The 19278-nt window shown below is 43.4% G+C and overlaps 1 protein-coding gene across 4 annotated transcripts in view; it reads right to left on the bottom strand.

Annotated features, from left to right (window-relative positions):
* The window catches only part of SPRING1 (SREBF pathway regulator in golgi 1), a 28387-nt gene that overhangs the window by 2660 nt on the left and 6449 nt on the right, over positions 1 to 19278 (bottom strand). For 2 of the 4 annotated variants that reach the window (XM_065904346.1, XM_065904344.1), the window contains exons 2-5: positions 15874 to 16030; positions 13126 to 13277; positions 12634 to 12747; positions 10120 to 10612 (exon numbers count right to left, since the gene is read on the bottom strand). In XM_065904346.1, coding sequence (XP_065760418.1) covers positions 10529 to 10612; positions 12634 to 12747; positions 13126 to 13277; positions 15874 to 16030 — 507 coding nt within the window. In that variant the 3' untranslated portion in view covers positions 10120 to 10528. Of the gene's footprint in view, positions 1 to 2807; positions 2886 to 10119; positions 10613 to 12633; positions 12748 to 13125; positions 13278 to 15873; positions 16031 to 19278 lie in introns of those variants that run through there. The other 2 variants (XM_065904347.1, XM_065904345.1) reach the window with 2 other exon arrangements.

Below are 19278 nucleotides of genomic sequence, written 5' to 3' on the forward strand. Positions count from 1 at the left end.
TCCCAAAAGATTATATATGATTCCATTTATATGAAATGTCCAGAATATGCAAATCTACAGACTAAGTAGATCAGTGGTTATCTAGGGCTGGAAAGATCAGGGGAAATGGGAGAGTGATAGCTAACAGGTACGGGATTTCTTTCTGGGGTGATGAAAATGTTCGAAAATTGATTGTGGTGATGGTTGCACAGCTCTGAATAATACACTAACATCATTGAATTGTACACTTTAAATGGGTGAACTACATGGTAAGTGAACTACCGCTCAACAAAGCTGCTACAAAAAATAGAGTTCCAGGGCTGCTGGGTCACACAAGGGGGGAGGGGCGGAGGGGTAACACGGAATACACCATTCTGTTACCACGTGAATGATGCCCTCTGGAGTTGTGAAATGTGGGTGTTCACCATCTCCCGGGATCAATGCATTCTTGGTAGGCAGTGACCCTGGTCACCTAACTCTACAGCCAGTCTGGCATGCAGACATCTTTCTCTGCCTTGTGATCACCAAATCAGATATCAAAACCCCATTCAAGGGCCATTCACTTGGTGACAAAAGGGTAAAGTAGGGTTGCAATTTTCTTTTTTGTTAAATATATGTGCATGTATACAAAAAGAGACATATCACATAAGTGGGTATCTACAGATGGAAGGATTATGAAAGTTTTTATTTTCTTTACTTCTCTGACTTTCTATAATGTAATGTGTCACTTTGTAATTAGGAAAAATGCATATATGGATTTACACATCAACTGTGTTTCTGTCTCACATCTGCATGTTGGCATTCCACTTAAAAAGTGTCAGTCACTCAGTCACATCCAACTCTGCGACCCCATGGACTATAGCCTGCCAGGCTCCTCTGTCCATGGGATTCTCCAAGCAAGAATACTGGAGTGGGTAGCCATTCCTTTTAAACTAGTTCTACTAATCAGTATTATATATAAACACATAGCTTCCTCAGGTCTTTTCTATTTTTTCATATTTACTTTTATTTATTTGGCTGCACCCCGCCAGGTCTTAGTTGGGACACACAACATCTTCGATCTTCGTTGAGGCACGAGGATCTTTAGCTGTGGCATGCAAACTCTTGGCTGCGGTATGAGGAATCTAGTCCCCTGACCATGGATTGAACCCAGGCCCCTGCATCAGGAGCAGAGACTTAGCCAGTGGACCACCAGGCAGGTCCCTCCTCCAGTCCTTCATAAAAAGAACCAAGCGGGCATGCTGCAGTCCATGAGATAGCAGAGTCGGACATGACTTAGTGACTAAACAGTAAAGGTATACTAGTGTAGATCTGTGAATGAGGCAGGATTCAACAAATGATGCTTGGCTGTCCAAGCAAAAAACGTTCTCTGGAAATCCAAAGTGACAGTTTATCCTAAGGAGGATGGTAACATCATCACCTAAGAATGTTTAGGTATTAATACCGTGTTCCCAAGATCAGAAGCTTAAGATCAACCCAAGTTTAAATTCCAGGAGACTCTTCCAGGTCTCTGCACTCCCTAGCACAGAGCTAGGTAGACAGTTAAGTGCTAAGTGAGTACCTGCTGAATGAAGGACCAGAGCTGACAGTCCCACATCACCCCCATTCGAAGGGCAACAAAGCTGACCCAGGGTTTCTCCACCTCGACCCTGCTGACGCTAGGCGGTGGACAACCCTCTGTGGTGGGGGCTGTGCAGGGCCCTTGCGCATGTGCCTCAGCTGGAGGCACACAGACACACACACGTCATGACAACCAAAACTGTCTTCATACGTTGGCTTATGTCCCCTGGGGGGCAAAATGCCCCTCTGGTTAAACACCACAGGTTTAAAGCAGCACTTTTCAGGTCTTGAGGCTAGACCCTGAAACTAGAACCCCTGAAGACCAGGGCTGGAAGGAACCTTGGACATGGTCTCAGGTACACTTTCACAGAAAAGAAACACACTGGAACCAAGACGACTCCAGCGGTGCAGATCAGTGTTGCTACCTGCCTTGCTATCCTTTGGGTTTGCATAGTAACTCAGCATCCCGATGCTATCAATCACCGCAGGCTGCCTTAACAAAATACCATAGACTGGGGAGCTTAAAGGACAGGAATTTATTCTCCTGCAGTTCTGGAGGCTGGGAAGTCTGAGATCAAGGCGTCAATAGGTTTGTTTCTCCTGAGGCTGTTCTTAGATAGATGGCGGCCTTCTTAAAGCCCTCTTTAAGGGCTTTCTCTCCCTCTTCTCATAAGGACATAGTCCTAGTAGATTAGAAGCTACCTCACAACCTCATTTTAACTTAATCACCTCTTCAGAGGCAGTTTATCTGAATAGGTTACACTGTAATGCACTGAGGGTTGGGAATTCAGTATATGGATTTGGGTAGGGGGAGACAGTTCAGCCCATTATAAGCACTCTGACCAGGGAGAAAAAGGAAGTTACCAGAGCTGTGCTGAAAAGCTAAAATCAACTTTCAGTGCATTCTTCAAACACCCTTCCTGGTAGGACCAGCAGCAAGAAGGTGAAACATTTTGCTTAAATCAAGGATGATCCAAATCCTAGGCCAAATAGCAAGCTTTAAAGCAAACAACCCCTCCTCCATCTCAGCCTCCTTCTCAGCACTCAGCCCACAGTGGCACTTACATCTCAGGGGCTAAAAGTCAAGGTCCTGGAGCAAAAAAAGATGTGGGTTCAACCACTATCCTGGTTTAAACCACTAAGATGATGTTTCCCCAGAAAAAGATATTAATCTCTGAGTTCTTTAGAATGAGGATAAAAAACCTTTAACTTCATAAGCGTGGTTGTTGAGATTAAATAAGAGGCCTTTAACACCAGAAATGATTGGAAGGCGGTCGCTGCGATCACAACGTACCTAGGCTGGGCCTGTGTGCGCCTTCCGGGGCTCTGCAACTGGCATCTATAACCTGGATAAAAATATAACCCGTGTCAGAGCCAGGCTCCTAAAATGAAGATGAGAAAGAATACCTGCCTTAGGAGACACTGCCGTGTGAACGTGATGGTGCAAATGCAGGATGGTACGTTATAAGCAGTTCCCAGATTTTTTTTGTCAGGGTAGGAACAGTCAAGAGACTATCCTACATTTCACCTCGGCAAATGGGAGAGGAGGAAGAAGGGGACGGCACGGGTCCTGAGTTAAGCCTGAGGTCTTCAATGGCACCAGCAGCAGATTTCCTTTTCTTTGCAAAAGGACATGCCTGAGTCCCTATGCACAAAGTCGATGGGGCTCTGGGAAAGAGTCCTGGATCGTCTTCACCACCAGATGGTCCTTCGTCTATAGGAACAGCTTCATTGTCTCAGTGAGAGGGAGCCCACGTGGGCACACGTCTCACAGTCTCCTAACAAGGACTACGCTGAGGACAGAAAACCTAAGTAACTGGTGCCCCCAAGTGGCGCAGAGAGCAACTGTTGGCATATGTGCCCCCAACACCTCCTGCTCTCTCCTCTCCCCTTCCTCCCATCTCTCCAGCTTCTCTTTCTCCTTTTTTCCTTGAGAGAGTGCCCATGAGCATCGCTTCACTCGGCAGCCATCCTTAAAGATCTGAAAAGATTGCAATGAAAAGACAGGGCTTTAAGATCATATTGGACTTGACTCCATAGTTCCTCCCTCTGTTAAATCAGGTCAATGAGCTTATTTGTGTCAAATAAATGAGCCTGGCTGACGGCTAAGCGGCTGCAAGACCATTTATCTCAGGCCTCCAAGCTGGCACGCAGCAGACTGCAGGCAGAGCCCTGGAAGGGCACGGGTGTCAGCGCTTGCACTCTCAGAGCACGCCCTGGACTGCTGCCTAGGCAAAAACTTCCTCAGAGAAACTGAGTCCAGCACGTGCGAGGGACGCCAGGCCTCTTGAGGATCTGGAGGGGAGCACAGAGGATTCCAGCTCCAAATAGCAATCCAGAAAGATGGTCCTGTGTCCTTCCCAGCCATTTTATAATTTTTTTAATTTAATTGCTGCGCTTAGTGATTTACTGAAATGAATGACATAGTTGGGGAGATCTGGAGCAGGGCTCCCCCCATCTTTTTTCCTTAGCTCTCTCGAGAAAGTGGGGTTCTGCCGTGAAGGTTTCAACCTCCTCACGTTTCCTGCAGGTCAACTCTGGCTGAGGTAGGAGGCCTGTAATTTATTTGTGAGGAACACAAAGACCTGTCTCCCCACTGTGTAAAAATCAGACAAAGAAAAGGGATGTAGAAAGGCAATGCCAAACTTGTGTGCAGTTCTAAAAGGGTTTTCAACCCTGACTTTATGTTAGAGGCACAGATGATACAATTAAAATGTACACTTTTCCCACTCTGTAAATTAATTAGCTATAATTGAGTTAAGCCAACCCAACAGGAAAGATTTTAAAATATTACACAGCAAGATTCTACCTTTATCTATGTACTACCTGACTTTATGTTAGAGGCACAGATGATACAATTAAAATGTACACTTTTCCCACTCTGTAAATTAATTAGCTATAATTGAGTTAAGCCAACCCAACAGGAAAGATTTTAAAATATTACACAGCAAGATTCTACCTTTATCTATGTACTAACACAAAATATACATTATATACAAAAAAAAGGCAAAACTTTACATCAAAACTTTAATTAGTGGTTATCTCTTGCCGGGGGTCGGGGGCGGTGCTGGGGAACTGATAATTTAGTATCTTTGTAATTTCCTGTATTTTGAGATTTCTGCCTAATAATCACAAAAGATATGAAAGGGAAACCTTTTACTGAAGCAGTGACTACAGAAGCCCTAAACAGGAATTCCAAGATGCTCTGAGTATCTCAGGTTAAGCATGTCTAAATAATTTAGCACTGTGTTAAGGTACAGCTACAAAGCACATTCTGGGCCTCTCTGCCAAAAGGCAGCTGTTTTTATGATGGAAAACACAGCAGCTGTCTTCACAGGTGCAGAGCAGCAATACATGATAAGTTGGTCCCAGCAGAGAAGAATATGGTGTCTATTTAATATTTGAGGAGAAAGAGGCAGAAAATGGTGAGCCCTAGCCGAAATCTTCAAGAGAGAAGGGGAAGCCCCAGTCTGAAGAAAACAGGCTCCAGATGGCTGGTCTCCACTTACCCTCTGAGAATCAGGGCCAAGGGCCAAGTTGCTGGGCTCTGGTCTTGCTTTATATGTGGCCGGATCTTTGGCACAAAAATCAGAATTTTGGATCTGCAAGATATCTTAGTAATCACCTGCCTCTGACAAATGACAAAACCAAAGCCAGAAAAGGTTAATTTACTTAAGGCCACTAAATGTCTGTGCTCTCAATAAAATTAGGATGCTACTCACACACTTCTGCTGTTACACACATACTCCTCCTCAGTAATAGTAACATGTGGCCACCATAGACTGAGATCTTGAATTTCACTGATAGCCAATACCACTTTTCTCACTTAGCAAACATTTCTGACTTTGATAACCCAAATGCAAGCTGACCAGAGCTTGCCTACACTATGCTCCATAAAAATATGTAAGAATTTAAAAAGTCCAAAGACTGGAAGAACTACTGACCCTACCAACAACTAGGAAAGCACCCACTTACAAATATAATGCATTGCTTGCAGTGATACAGTTTTGCTTTTGGTTCCCTTGAAGTCACTGAGCTTGCAGTCCTGGGAAACAATATAGGACCCCTGTTTAAACATTTGACTGACAGTTGGGCCCACTCGCTTTAAGTGACTAGATGTTTTGTTTCTTTATTAATATTAAAGGCTGTACTTCTATTTTTACAAAGTCCACCACTGCAGCTCTACAGCAGAGGGGAATCGAATTGTACACATGAAGGTATGTGGTGAGGGGCTACCAGGACACGGAGTCAGCTGCACAAATACAATGACCCCCACTGGTCCCCACTCAGGCCTGAGGGGGCCACCTGTTCCTCTTCCCACCTGTGAAAGAAGACCGGACGAAGAACATCACAGCCATGTGACTGAGTGAAAACAGGGATCCCGGTACCCCAAACTGTCTTTACGCTGTGATAACAAACCCTGCATGAACAGTCCACGCAGGCAAGGGGCTTGGAAGGCAATGGACTGATGCCAGAGAGTCAGGGAAAGTGCTGTGCAGTAAAGAACTGTCACAACTCCACTTTTCCAAAAGCTTTTCCTTTTCATTATTACTATCCACTTATGTGGTACTTTGTTATAGTAGAAGGACTAGTTTTCTAAATGGGATCTGTAGTGACATTTCCCCTCCCCCCCCCAAAACCCTCCTTGCAAAGGGCTGCTGCAGGAGAACGGGTAGCAGAGGGGGCTGTGAGTAAACCTGAGGTTACTCTGCCCACAGGAGGGTGTCTGTGCTTGGGCTGTGTCAGCACACAAGGGACGCTGATGCGGAGTAATAAGCCAGTTCCTGGAGGCAGCACTGGGCTGGTAGAGACCAGCGAGGAAGCCGAATGTCCTGTGGGATTTCAAGGTAATTTAATCAGCAGCACTTGGGCACAACAGAAGGCAAGGGCAAGGAAATAATCAAGTCAGCTCTCAGCTCCTGGTAGTTTTTTCTCTTTAACTGAAAGGGAGGAAATGTGACCAAGAGTAGGGCCTCTCCACATCGGCACCACTGACGCTTGGAGTCGAATCATTCTGTGTCACAGGGGCAGTGGGGTGTTCAGCAGTATCCCTGGTCTCCAACCATCACACCTACTGACCACCTGGCAATCTAGACGTTGCCAACTGTCCCCTGGGGGCAAAACTGCCCCTGTTTGCTGCCCTAGATCAAGTGGAAAGGTTAGTTTGTTAACAAACAAGTCACTTGCCTCTGAAAAACGCAAGGCTGAGAAAGACAAGAAAAGGGGTTTGAGGCCTCCTTCGGTGAAAAACGCTCTGTAAGATAAAGACCAATGAAAGAAAAGCCGGCCAAGGTCACAAGCAGCAGTTCATTACATCAGAATGATAAGATGACCAATCAAAATATGGGAAGAAACCAGATAAACATCAATTAGAACACTGAGCTCCGTCGGCAAAGAGGTAAACGATACCATGGGGTTCTTGGGTATGCAGAAAGAGACACTCATCTCATACATGAGGTGGGAGCATAAATTGGTGAAAATCATTCTCAGATAAACATACAATCGTGCACATGAAAGCACATCATCAGTGCATTATCTGCAGAAGCCAAAAAAGAAAAAAGCAACACGCAAATGCCCTCAGCAGGGGATTAACATTACTGTATATCTGTGAAACTGACACCATGTGATCACTAAAGATTATTAGATAGGCCTGTATGTCACACAGAAGAATGCTCATCAGAGGACTGCTTTCAAGAAGAAACAGGATTCTCGTATCTGCCTAGAAAGTCAAGAGGGAAGAGAAAAAAAACAGGGGCTGATCTCTAGATTGCATGATTTTACATAATTATTACTTTCATCTTGACATATTTCTAAACTACCTCCATTTGAAAAATTATCTTTAGCATGAGTTCTTCTAAAAATAGTAATGAAAACAATACCCAGAACTTTGTAGTTCCCTTCCTTCCACCCGAGGGGCTCACCATTCCCAACCTTGCTGACCACCTAATGCGGGGCCCCTGCTGGGTTGCAGATGTGGACTCTGTGCCCAGGACTGAGCCCTCACTCTCTCTGACACCTCACAACAGCCCCACGAGGAGTCATCGGGTGTGATCCTGTATCACAGAGCAGGGCCTGGGTCCGAAAGAGGAAAGAAGATTACCCAAGGCCATGCCTTAGTTAACAAGCAGGAGTTACTGACTGCAAGGCCACAATCTCTCCAGTAAGTGAAGAGGAGATTAAAGAAGGAACGTCTCTGCCCGTTTACAATTTACCTGCAAATCCCAACGATGGGAACAGCTTGCTCAGAATCTTGCACACAGCTCCCACAGCACCTGTGCAGCCTCACCAACCGAGGCGCTCCCTGGACAGCCTCCGAGTCAGCTCCGGAAGCAGGCTGAAAGCTGCAAACCCTGTTCGAAAATCCTATCCCCCGCTTTTACAAGAGCTGCAGAGTTGGCCCTTCAATACCAGCTCCAACACTGCCAGGTCCAGGGCCACCCTGAGTCCCAGGCTGCATCGAGGCAGGTGGCCCTTTCTGCACAGCACCCTTTTCACGAACGTTTCTTTCCCTATCAGGACATATCTTTACAGCTCCACCAACAAGCATGGCAGTTAGGATTCAGAATTGGGGGAAGTGCTTTAAATTAGCCAATTACCTTTCACCCCAAATGTTTCGAATTTAATACATTTTCTTCTAAAGGAATTCTCGTTTCATCTTTGATCTTTTCCTAAAATCCAATGTGTATCACGCACTTTGCTGACCTCTGGGCATACAAAACTAAGACAATATTCCTAATCATGGAAATATTCAATCAAAGGAACCAGAAACAAACCAGAGAAGGGAATAGAGAGGGGTCCAGGCTGGAAGCCTGGGGAGGCCCAGGATGTTCCAGGTCCTTGGGAGGCTTCGCTACAGTCTGCAGTACCGTGAGTTTCCAAAAACAGTTAACACACCTCTTCGCTGACTACAGTACAGAGAAACATATTCCAGGACTGAATGAAAACGACCTTTGATTATTGACCCAATTTGGCTACTTAGGCCACCTCTTCTCTCTTCCAGCCTGGACAATCTAAATCTATATGCTCTCAGGGGAGTGTTTACAGATAAGTCAGCACTGGAGCAGGCGAGGGGCACTGGGAAGGACGGTGGACCCCCGAGCAGCAGATGAAGGTTGTGCTCTGGTTCTGTCGTGGGGACCCAGGAAAATCACTTCATTCTATCACCTCATCAACAGGGTGGGAACAAGCGAGCTTAATTTTCTACTTAAGTTACAAAGACTGTGAAAGCAGTGAAAATGCAAAGCAATGCACACCAATGTTCAAATACAGAGTAAATAGGCATGGCTGATCTTTGATATAAACTGTTTTCACAGTAAATCTACTGTGAGTTATTGCTCAAGGGTTCAAATAAGCTCAAAGGAGAGGCTGATCAGTGACAACCACCAGGAGACAGGCTGAATTACCAAAAGCAGTGAGATGATGAAACAGGCAGACGTACTCAGGCTTTCACGGAACACACACAGGAGCCAAAGAGCCCAATGCACACTAAATACATTTCTTGGGATCTAACATTTAAAAACAATTGCCAGATAGTTTACCCTCTAAGAAAGTGGACTTAGGGGGACAACTAGCTTGGGAAGATAAGGGTGAGAAATAATGTGAAAGAGTTAAGGGAAATTCCAACATGCAGACTTCAGAGATACAGAGGAAGGCAAAGTTCCACTGAAATAAAAATGCTGAAAGCGGGCTGTAAAACCTGTGCTCTGCTCCAAGGGAAGCAGTTGAACAACCGACAAAGAACGAGGGAGACCTTGACGGATTCAGAGGTTAGTGAAGGGCTCTGGAAAAGAACTGTGTGTGATAGCATGACTTCAGAGAGCAAAGAGTTGTGTTATGCGACAGGCACGACGTCTTGACCTAAGCCCCAAATGCTGCTGGCATTGACCAGAGGGTTATTGTTGTAACAGAAGCACAGGAGGCCCTGAGCAAGCAGACCAGCGCCTGTGAGTCCTGCATTCACTGACGGCAGATGTCTCCTATAGCACCTTGACCGAAACTTGAGTTTTGTTGTTCTTCTCTGTAAATCAGAGAGAAACCAAATGTCTGTACCTGTTACATCTCCCGAAGCTGAAAGTAATGAAGGACGGCCACTTACTGTCAGTTGTGAGATGTATCTTCACTTGGGAATCACCTTAACACAGGGTTCCCATGTCAGGAGAAGAGGAGGCCGCCCCACAGGTGACTTTCTTGAGACTCCTGATGTTCCAGGGCTGAGAAGACCAGTCATTTCAACCAGGGTGTAGGAAACAATTACAAAACCCTCCAGGACCACAGGGTAGAATTTCTGGTTACAACGATGCATGTACATCAGTAAACAAGCATATCCAAACAGACTAGGAAAAAACGTGAGAGCACACAGTGCCAGATGCCAGAAAGTTGGCACAGGATGAGAAGGGAACAGCATCTGAGATTCTAGACAATTTTAGACGTCAGGGCACACTCCTGAAGATGCTGTCAAAACAAAATAAAAAATAAACCACCTTGAGAGAACATGCACGTTTTAAGAGGCCAAAGTTTCAGTGGGTGAAGGGACAATTTCACTCATGAAACTCAAGAACACAAGAAAACAACAACAAGAACAACAATCTCCTTGAATGTATTCAACCCTCAAGGCAAAACATTTTCCTACAGGAAACAGAATTTTCCCACCACTCCAAAGAAGTTCAATAAATAACTTTACAGTGAAGGGCCCGGGGAGAACACACAAGGGGGCCCACAGGTTCCCAAGCAGCCGCAGGGCCGAGGCGCCCAGACCGCTGACGCCTCCACCAGGTCACCCGCCGTTACTGTCTTTCTTGAATGCGACCCGCCGGTGTTTCCAACTGCTTTACGGAGCAAGTCCATTTGGTCAGCCCAGGGGCAAGTGAGGCCACAGAGCACAACACAAGAAGTGGTCATGATCAAGTCTTCTCTCGAAGACCAGAGAAAAGCTTCAGGCTGCAAGTTCTTCAGCAGCACGTCCTCCCAGAGGGCCGAGTCTCCCGCAGCGTCAGGCGGGGAAGAGCTCGGGAGGGCTCTCTCCGTAGCAGTACTTTGCTATGGGATCCCTATAGGTGTTCTCGTGCTGCACGCTCTGTTGGCAAAACGGAAGAGAAGAGCGCTGTGAGAGAGAACGGGATGGCGGCCCTCTTCAAGCAAGGCGGGTGCTCAGCACAGAACGCCAACGAAGGGCATGAGGAAGGACAGAGCGTCACAGGACCATTTCTTTTACACACACTAGTGAGTTTTTTAAAACCCAGCTGTGACTGGGACAACTTGAGACAATAAACTTTTCTCAGATTATGTTAAGTCAGATTAAGATCCAACAGGTGTTTTGCACTTGACCCTGTGCTTCAAAGTAATTTGGTCCCCGGCACTGCACCCTGCAGAGATGAAGGAGATGCACTTCCAGCTGCTTCCATCAAGGTTTGTGTACCTAAGGGCTGGCACATGAGCAAAACACCACGGTACCACACAAATGACCACACAAATGCTTGACCACATCTGGCCAAGCAAATGGAGTGTGACTACAGGTAATCAGCCTCGATGACTAATTTTTCAGCAATTTGTCTTCATACAAGCAACTTGAATTTTTGGCTAGTCAAGAATTCATTAATTAGTCTAAGACCAAGCCTAAACACCTAAATTGTAAGTATTAATCCAATTTATAGTCATGCAGCCAAATCTGTTTCTTGGGACACTGTTATAAACGCAAACTGGTAACTGGGAATTTTCTCTTTACAATGAAAAAGCAAAGTCGGAAAGTTCAGTATCTTCACTCAAGTTTGGAATTAACTCCTGGGTTTTATCAGTTAAGGAAAGAAAACACCCGGCCTTTTTTCTATTTTCCATTTCTCAGAATGAGAGTATGAATCAAAGTCACGGGTTCAAACTTCCTCCACATTTTCTTTAAAGTCTAGTCAAATGGAAAGCTCTTTCAGCAAAACAAGGCCATTAGGAATTTCTTCATGTTTCAAATACTCATTATAATCCCTGAAACATTTACCCAACAATGCTAGATGCCGTAAGAGCAAACCAGAGACATACAGAGTAGCATAAAACCCAGAGGAGGACTACAGAAATCTGGCAGAGGGTTTAAGAGTTCCAGAGAATGGCAAATGAGTCATGTATCTCAGACAGAGCCAGGTCAATCTTGGAGGCACCATGAAGGAAAGCCAGAGGAAGTGTGCTTGTATAACAGATCTGGTGATTTTACAGAGAGAGCTCCAACAACCACCAGATCACAAAGGCTGAGAGCAGAGGACGGGGAGTCAAAAGGCAAAAAGGTTCAGACACTCTCAGCAGCTGGGGCCATGTTGAATGCCCACAGAGCAAAGCATTTAATGACAACATGCTAGAAAGTACTGAAAGCTTAACAACCTACTGATTTACCTGTGTATTTTTCAACATCCCCCTGCCCCATTCCCTTGAATCCTAAAATAAACCACATTTTTGTCCCAGAGTAACTTAGTACCCACTCTAAATGAGTGGTGGCTGGAAAGCCTTAGTCAAATTTCAGTCAAAGACAGAGGAGAGAGCCTCTCTCAGGAATTTGACTAGTAGGACTTAAAATGCAAACAAGCTAATCAGACAAGGAAGATGCAAGTTAGTCAGACCTTGATGTGAATAAATATAAATATTTTACATCCCTAAATCATAGAAATCTCAGTTGACATTCTAAATACAGTCAGCCCTCCGTATCCATAGGGTCTGCATACATGGGTTCAATCAATCACAGATCAAAAGTAAAACTCCACAAAGTTCCAAAAAGCAAAACATGGCCTTTACACTGTATTAGTTATTATAAGTAATCTAGAAACACTTTATTTTTTTTTTGTTTCTTTCCTAGAAACGCTTTAAAGCATATGGGAGGATGGAGGGAGGTAATATGCAAACATTATGCCATTTTATATGAGCATTTAGAATTTGGGGTCCTGGAACCAAATATCCTCAGATACCAAGGGATGACTGTACAATCAATCCTCCAAAGTTCCATTTAAATCTCTTCACCATTATCACCCCACCAAAGGGCCCCCAGAGCAGATTTTCAAGTTTTCTTCCAGACTTTGATTCCCACCAGCCCACCCTGCCACCAGAGGCATCATGGCTTCTGACCTGGGATGAGGTCCTGCATTTAGCCAAACACAATTCAAAGTGATCTTCGACTGCCATGAAGAGGTTCTGGAATGCCACAGCTGCCCGGTTGAGGAAGCGCTCCAGGAGGAGTTGCTGTGGAAACAAAAGTTAGTACCTATAATAAATTCCAAACTCAGCAGCACAAGGTAACCTTGGAAACTTCTCCTAAACTAAGAGACTGCTGATGCAGGGAGGGAGAGAAAGAGGGGCTTACATGAGCAGGAGGCTGATGTCCTATTCTTTAGACATCTGACTGGGACTACAACAGCCCACCCTACCAAAGCACAGCTGGAGGAAAGAGAACTACCTCCTTCCCTTGCAGACAAAGGCTACCTCATAGCAGCCATTTCTGACACCCAGACAGGGTTCTCTTCTATTTTCAAAGAATCCCACAGAAAGATTCTAATGCTCACTGTGAAATGCAAGCAGAAAAATTAGAGGAGGTGCAGCCCAAGGAGCAACTCTCCATACCTTGCTGGGCTGCAGGCAGCAGGAGACACAGTACTCGTAGGCGCTACAGCAGCCGTTGGGCAGGCAGCCGTCACAGCAGTGCCGCTTCGTGCCAGGCGCGTTGACGTTGCAGCAGCCATTCACCAGTAAGTCTCTCCTCTCACAGACGTACCCTGCAAGTCAGAGACGAGCCTGAGTATAAACCTGGCAGTCCCTGCCTGTCCACCGGGGGCGATCACGAGGCAGCAGTGAAAGGCCTGCTCCCCAAGAACACAGACCCAGGAGTCTGGAGTCAGGAGCATCCTTAAGACCATCGAGTTTGGAGTCAGACAGTGTCTAATCAGAGCTTGCTACCTGCATGCAACAGTTTATAGGAAACACAGACTCCTATTTTATAAGTAGGCTACGCACATCCTAATCTACCTAAATGACCTTTTAGTCTGCAGTCACATATTTGATTTAATCATCGCATGGCCTTTGTTTCTCTGTTCTAACCTATGCAAACCAATTTTTCATCTATCCCTGGAGAAATTTTTTTTCAAACAAAAATCTTGAGAGGGAAAAAACAAGGCGTTCATTCCTGAAAATGAGATCCTCCTAGATAAAAAACAAAACAAAAAAAACTTCACACACACTTTTTATAAATACCTTTCATATATTTGCCATTTCACATCTAACCTTTAGAAACTGATTTAGGCTGTTTTTAAGTATACAGAACAGAGATTCAATTGGCCCTCAGCATTAGGGAATGCCAGTACTCTAAGACCCAAGGAAGAAAAATCCTAATTTCCTCCACTCATCATCTAAATATATTCCCTCCAACTTAGTTCATGTATTCATATTCAACTTTAAGAAAAGAATCTCCTCACAAAAGCTAACTTATTTTTCATAGCTGCTAAAGAGACAATTCTCTACATCCTTCTGGGAGTGGGACAGAAAAATGTAAGAGTAAGTCCATGAGGGACACCACCTGACCCATGGGCAAACTCCCAGGTGCAGGCCCAGGCCCACAGGTGCAGAGCAGCTGTTCCTCACATCCTTCCATTCCAAATGCCCCAGCTTCACAATCCTCAGAGAATGAGTCCTCGTGAAGCAAGAGGTTGTTTTCAGAAACCATTCTGGAAAACAAAGTCTGTGCAAAAGCAGAAGGCACCAGTAAAATAACAATAGAAGAGGTGAGAAGGGCCCTCACTTCATACTAGGGAAATTGAGGCCTGTGAGAAGCAGATTCCACTTATCTGGGTGCTGGTGCTTCTAGTTGCTGCTGTGGTAGTTTTAACTATGAGGTTTTGTCTTCGAAAATAAGAGCAGGTGATCCTAATGCCACAATAAATGTTTCTGGGATTCTTCCTAACTATTCTTACTCATCATCTTCAGAGGAATTACAAATTAAAAATCCAAATAAGTCAGCATGTTCCTTAAGATTCTGCCCCAAATGATAAATACAGAGTATCTTATCATGTAATGTGTCAGAAAGATGTAAAATATTACCCTCGTTGAAATGATCTTTCTGCCCTTTTCTCTTTTCTATGTTGTAAGTGTTGGCATCTCGGGTCTTCTATTTTTCCCCAGTACAATCTGTCAATATTGAGCTTTGAAACCAGATCTTTCTAATTTCTGGTGAAAGAAAGCCCAACAAGATTTTTCCTCTTGCACCTGGAGAAATGCACTCTTGCAGACATTATTTCCAACGAGTCCTGTGAGATCACAATCTCAGAGTGTGCTGCTCCTGACTGAGAAACCAACTTATAACCTTTGCAAAGTTTCTAACTCTATTGGTTGTCTTACTGAATAAGGTATAACTCTGGCAACACTCGTGTTGGTGGCATCTGCTCACTAAAACACAAAAATTTCCTGCAAGTTTTCTTTATTACACTGTTTATCTCCTCTCATGTATTCATGGAGGTAATATAAAACATATCGTTCTTGGATTTTTATTGATTAGTTCTTGGCACTTTTTACTTAAGAAATCTGAGAGCCTTTGTCTCATTTGAATTAATCAGAGGGTAATCATTCTTTTGCCAACTATGACCAAAGGAAAAGACAAACTGTCATTTATAACCTTATATTAAATAATAAAGTCAAGGCATAAAATTTCAAGCTTTCTCACCAGGTATCATACAAACTAAAGTCTATAAAAAAAAGCACTGAATTCCAACTTCAGTCCTGGTCTTAGTCCTAGGTCTACCCCTGCCTGACTAGTTGGGTCATACTGTGGAAGTAACTTCCCTTAACTGAACTTTACTCCATTAAAACAAAACAAATGTTATTTGCAACTTAATCTGCTTTTTCAATGTAATCTTAAAAACAGAGCTCAGCACTGCTTAGTTTTCCTGATTCTTTCCTTTAATCCCAAATAACCTCCTATGCTCTGACACCTTTGAGATCTTTTAGGAAAAAATTTTTTTTCCTTAATTATTTTACTGAGGTTGCAAACTTAAAATACACACACACACACACATATGCACTGTAGCCTCATTTTAAAGACAGTACCTGTCTTCATTTTGTTGAGCTTCATCATGTATCAATGAAGACTAATTCAGGGTTACTGTTATCAATTTCAGTATTGCTAGGTTCATAATTCATTTGTTCTGAGACTCTCTGAGAGCAAAATTTACTCTTGCAAAACAAACCAGATTATTTGCGAACCACCAGCTGAAAAAGGAAAAAAACCCACAAAACAACTGAGGAATTCTGACCACTGTTTGGATAGTCGACATTAAGGAAAAGCGGCACCAGTCTGCAGGAGAGGAAAGGAGCCAGCCTTACCCAGTTCATCTGTGATGAGGTGTTTCCCCTGAATGGAGTTCCGGCACTGGTTGCTGGGCCGACTACTATTGCCCAAATTAAACTGTACTTTCCACGGGATGGGTTGATCGTGGTCTTGGACCTGGAGGAGATTCCGATCTCTCACTGCCCTCTCCTCCTACAAAGAGACCATAAATGAGAAGGTTCAACTATCGTTTCTTGCATGTTCACCAATTTTTCATATAAACTACAGTAACAGGACAAAAACAATATAAAAAAGCTTGCACAACAGAAAACCTCACTTGGTGTAAGAAAAGTCTGGGACAAAGTCATTTTAAAAAAAAGCAAAATAAACCTGAAGGAAGAAGTAATAAATTAGAGCTATGCTTCAAAACTTAACATAAATGCCCCTGGATTAAGTACACATTATAAGTGTGTACAAAAGCATTAGTTTCTTCAAAAAATTTGAAGGGAAAGAGTTTTGAACTTTCTGATGGCAAATCATTTAAAACATTTTTTATGTCAAAGTAAACATTTACATTGTGGAGGAGAATGTAAAATCTGAATACATTTTTAAAATAAAAGAGGAAACTTCAAAGAAACTTTCCAACTTTTCATTTCAGACAATACTGGAACACATCACAGGTAACAAGGTTACTTTAATTTGCAGTGAGGAGTACAGTGGTAAACTAATGGGAACACTGAATTAAGAGCTTGATTTTAGGTGCAAGAAGCATGGAAACTTGCAAGTTTTTTCTATGAAAAAATACTGAGTATATGACCCTTGGGGCTTCCCAGGTGGCACCAGTGGTAAACAACCTGCCTGCCAATGCAGCAGACGTAAGATTTGATCCCTGGGTCAGGAAGATCCCCTGGAGGAGTGCACGGCAACACACTCCAGTATTCTTACTTGGAGAATCCCATGAACAGAGGGACCTGGTGGGCTACAGTCCATTGGGTTGTAAAGACTGAACATGACTGAAGCAACTTAGCAAGCAAGCAATGTGACCCTTAGAATATATCTTTCTTTACAAAGGACACCCACGTCAGACAGCCTTTACCTAGACATGCAAAGTGAGGAGCTTCTCTAGAGGCAAGAGTTTAGACCTTTTCTTCTAGCCCTCGCGTCGCAGTTAGACTTTCCAAACTGCTTTGTTATACTCTTAAGACAAACTAAGTAAGGTGCCCGAGTGCCAAGACACAGACCATGCCATCTTCTGATTCAGGAGACAGCCATCTTCTGAATTACTCAACCCACCTATTGTTGGAAAACAAAACAATGATAAGACTCCCTCTGAGAGAGGTTGTGTATATGGGTGTGTGTATATGGGTCCCTGGGGGCTGAGTGGTGAAGAATCTGCCTGCAACACAGGGTTCAATCCCTGAGTTCAATCCCTGAAGATTCTCTGGAGAAGGGAACGGCAACCCACTCCAGTATTCTTGCCAGGGAAGTCCCATGGACAGAGGATAATTTAACCATTCTACCATTTTAATAGAGCTCTGTGGCTTTTGCCATTAAGAATGACCTGTCATGCGTCATTGAGCTAAAGGGACTAACCTTGAAAGTTGATGACAGAGGTTATACTTTAAAACAACAGAAAACAGTTATTTTCTGGGAAGAGTTATTTAATATTTACAGCATGCACATCCACATATACTTTGGCACAGCAAACACATTTTTGAAACCTAGCCTCTAGAAAGTACCAATGTATAAGGGTGTACTAGGATGTCCACTACAGAACTGTTTATGTGATAGAAAAAAAAAAAAACCCAGGAACCCCAACCACAAAAAAAATGATTGAATAAACATGGATAGCTATGGCTATTACCAAAAAAAAAAAAAAAAAAAATAGACATGACTGATGTGTATTTACCTACAGCAGGAGTCCTTAAACATGACTAGAATGTTAGATTATATAAAACACTTAAATTCTGAGTCCTGAGTCTAACTCCAGACTGAGTAAAAAGCTCTGTGGGTGGGACCTGGGAATCATTATTTTTTTCAAAGCACTCAGAGATGATATTAATAAACAGGGCTGCAGATCACTGGTGGATGTCCTTAGTATATTAAGCTAAAAAACAAGTTACAGAATAATATACATATTACCACATTGTATTACAATAATAACTGTGTTAATGTATACATATAGGTTTGTAAGAGCTGAGATAAAGGCATGGAAAGATACACTACAGACCATTAACATGGAAAGGATGGGTGATTATTACCATCTTTCATCTTTGGAAAAGTTTCATTTTGAATTTAAAATAAAATGATAGAAGTTATTAAAAACATGATTAGCATTAACAAGAGGAGATACTAGTGCAGAATCTATAGGAACTCTACCCTTGAAACTTCTCTGTAAACCCGTAATTATTCCAAATTAAGTTTATTATTTTAAAATAACCATGATTACCAATCTGAAAGACATAAATACCCGACAATCCCATTACTTAAATAAAGCTGTAGCTATTTCTGCATATTAACTTCTAGCCTTTGACCCCAGCATTTATACTACAAATTAGGATGCTTCACATTCAGCTCCTCTTGACACTAATTGGATGGTAAATGATTCAAGTACCTACATTATCTTGATAATCATTTTCAAGGCTATATAATAATCCATCATGTTGATGTGCTGTAATTTAGTAAACACATCCTCTACAGATCAATGTTTCAGTCTGCCCCAGGTTTCTGTTATCATAAACAGCACTGCAATAAAAATGGGAGACCTTTCGCTTATTCTCTTGCATCATTTGTGGCAGGAATTATTATTAGAAGTGGAGTCAATGCTATAATTCAATTCAGTCACTCAGTTGTGTCTGACTCTTTGTGACCCCATGGACACCAGGATTCCAGTTCATCATCAACTCCTGGAACCTACTCAACCTCACGTCCACTGTGTCAGTGATGCCATCCAACCATCTCATCCTCTGTCACCCCCTTCTTCTCTTGCCTTCAATCGTTCCTACCATCAGGGTCTTTTCCAATAAGTCAGCTCTTCACACAGTGCGAGGTAATTTTCCAAAAGTTATATATGCCACTTATAACATTACCAGCATTTAAATAACACTGTGCCACACCAGTACTGAATTTTGTTCCTTAATTTACTAAAGGTAAGAGAGTCCTACCAGGTGGCTTTAATTTCTATTCTGCCCCCTTTCTTTTGGAATTCCCTGGTAGCCAAGCTGGTAAAGAATCCACCTGCAATGCAGGAGACCCTGGTTCAATTCCTGGGTTGGGAAGATCCCCTGGAGAAGGGATAGGCTAAAACTCCAGTATAGTTGGGCTTCCCTGGTGGCTCAGCTGGTAAAGAATCCGCCTGCAATGTGGGAGAACTAGGATCAATCCCTGGGTTGGGAAGATTCCCTGGAGAAGGGAACAGCTACCCACTCCAGAATGCTGGCCTGGAGAATTCCATGGACTGT

Source organism: Muntiacus reevesi, chromosome 13 (assembly GCF_963930625.1).
Source record: "Muntiacus reevesi chromosome 13, mMunRee1.1, whole genome shotgun sequence".
Taxonomy (NCBI): domain Eukaryota; kingdom Metazoa; phylum Chordata; class Mammalia; order Artiodactyla; family Cervidae; genus Muntiacus; species Muntiacus reevesi.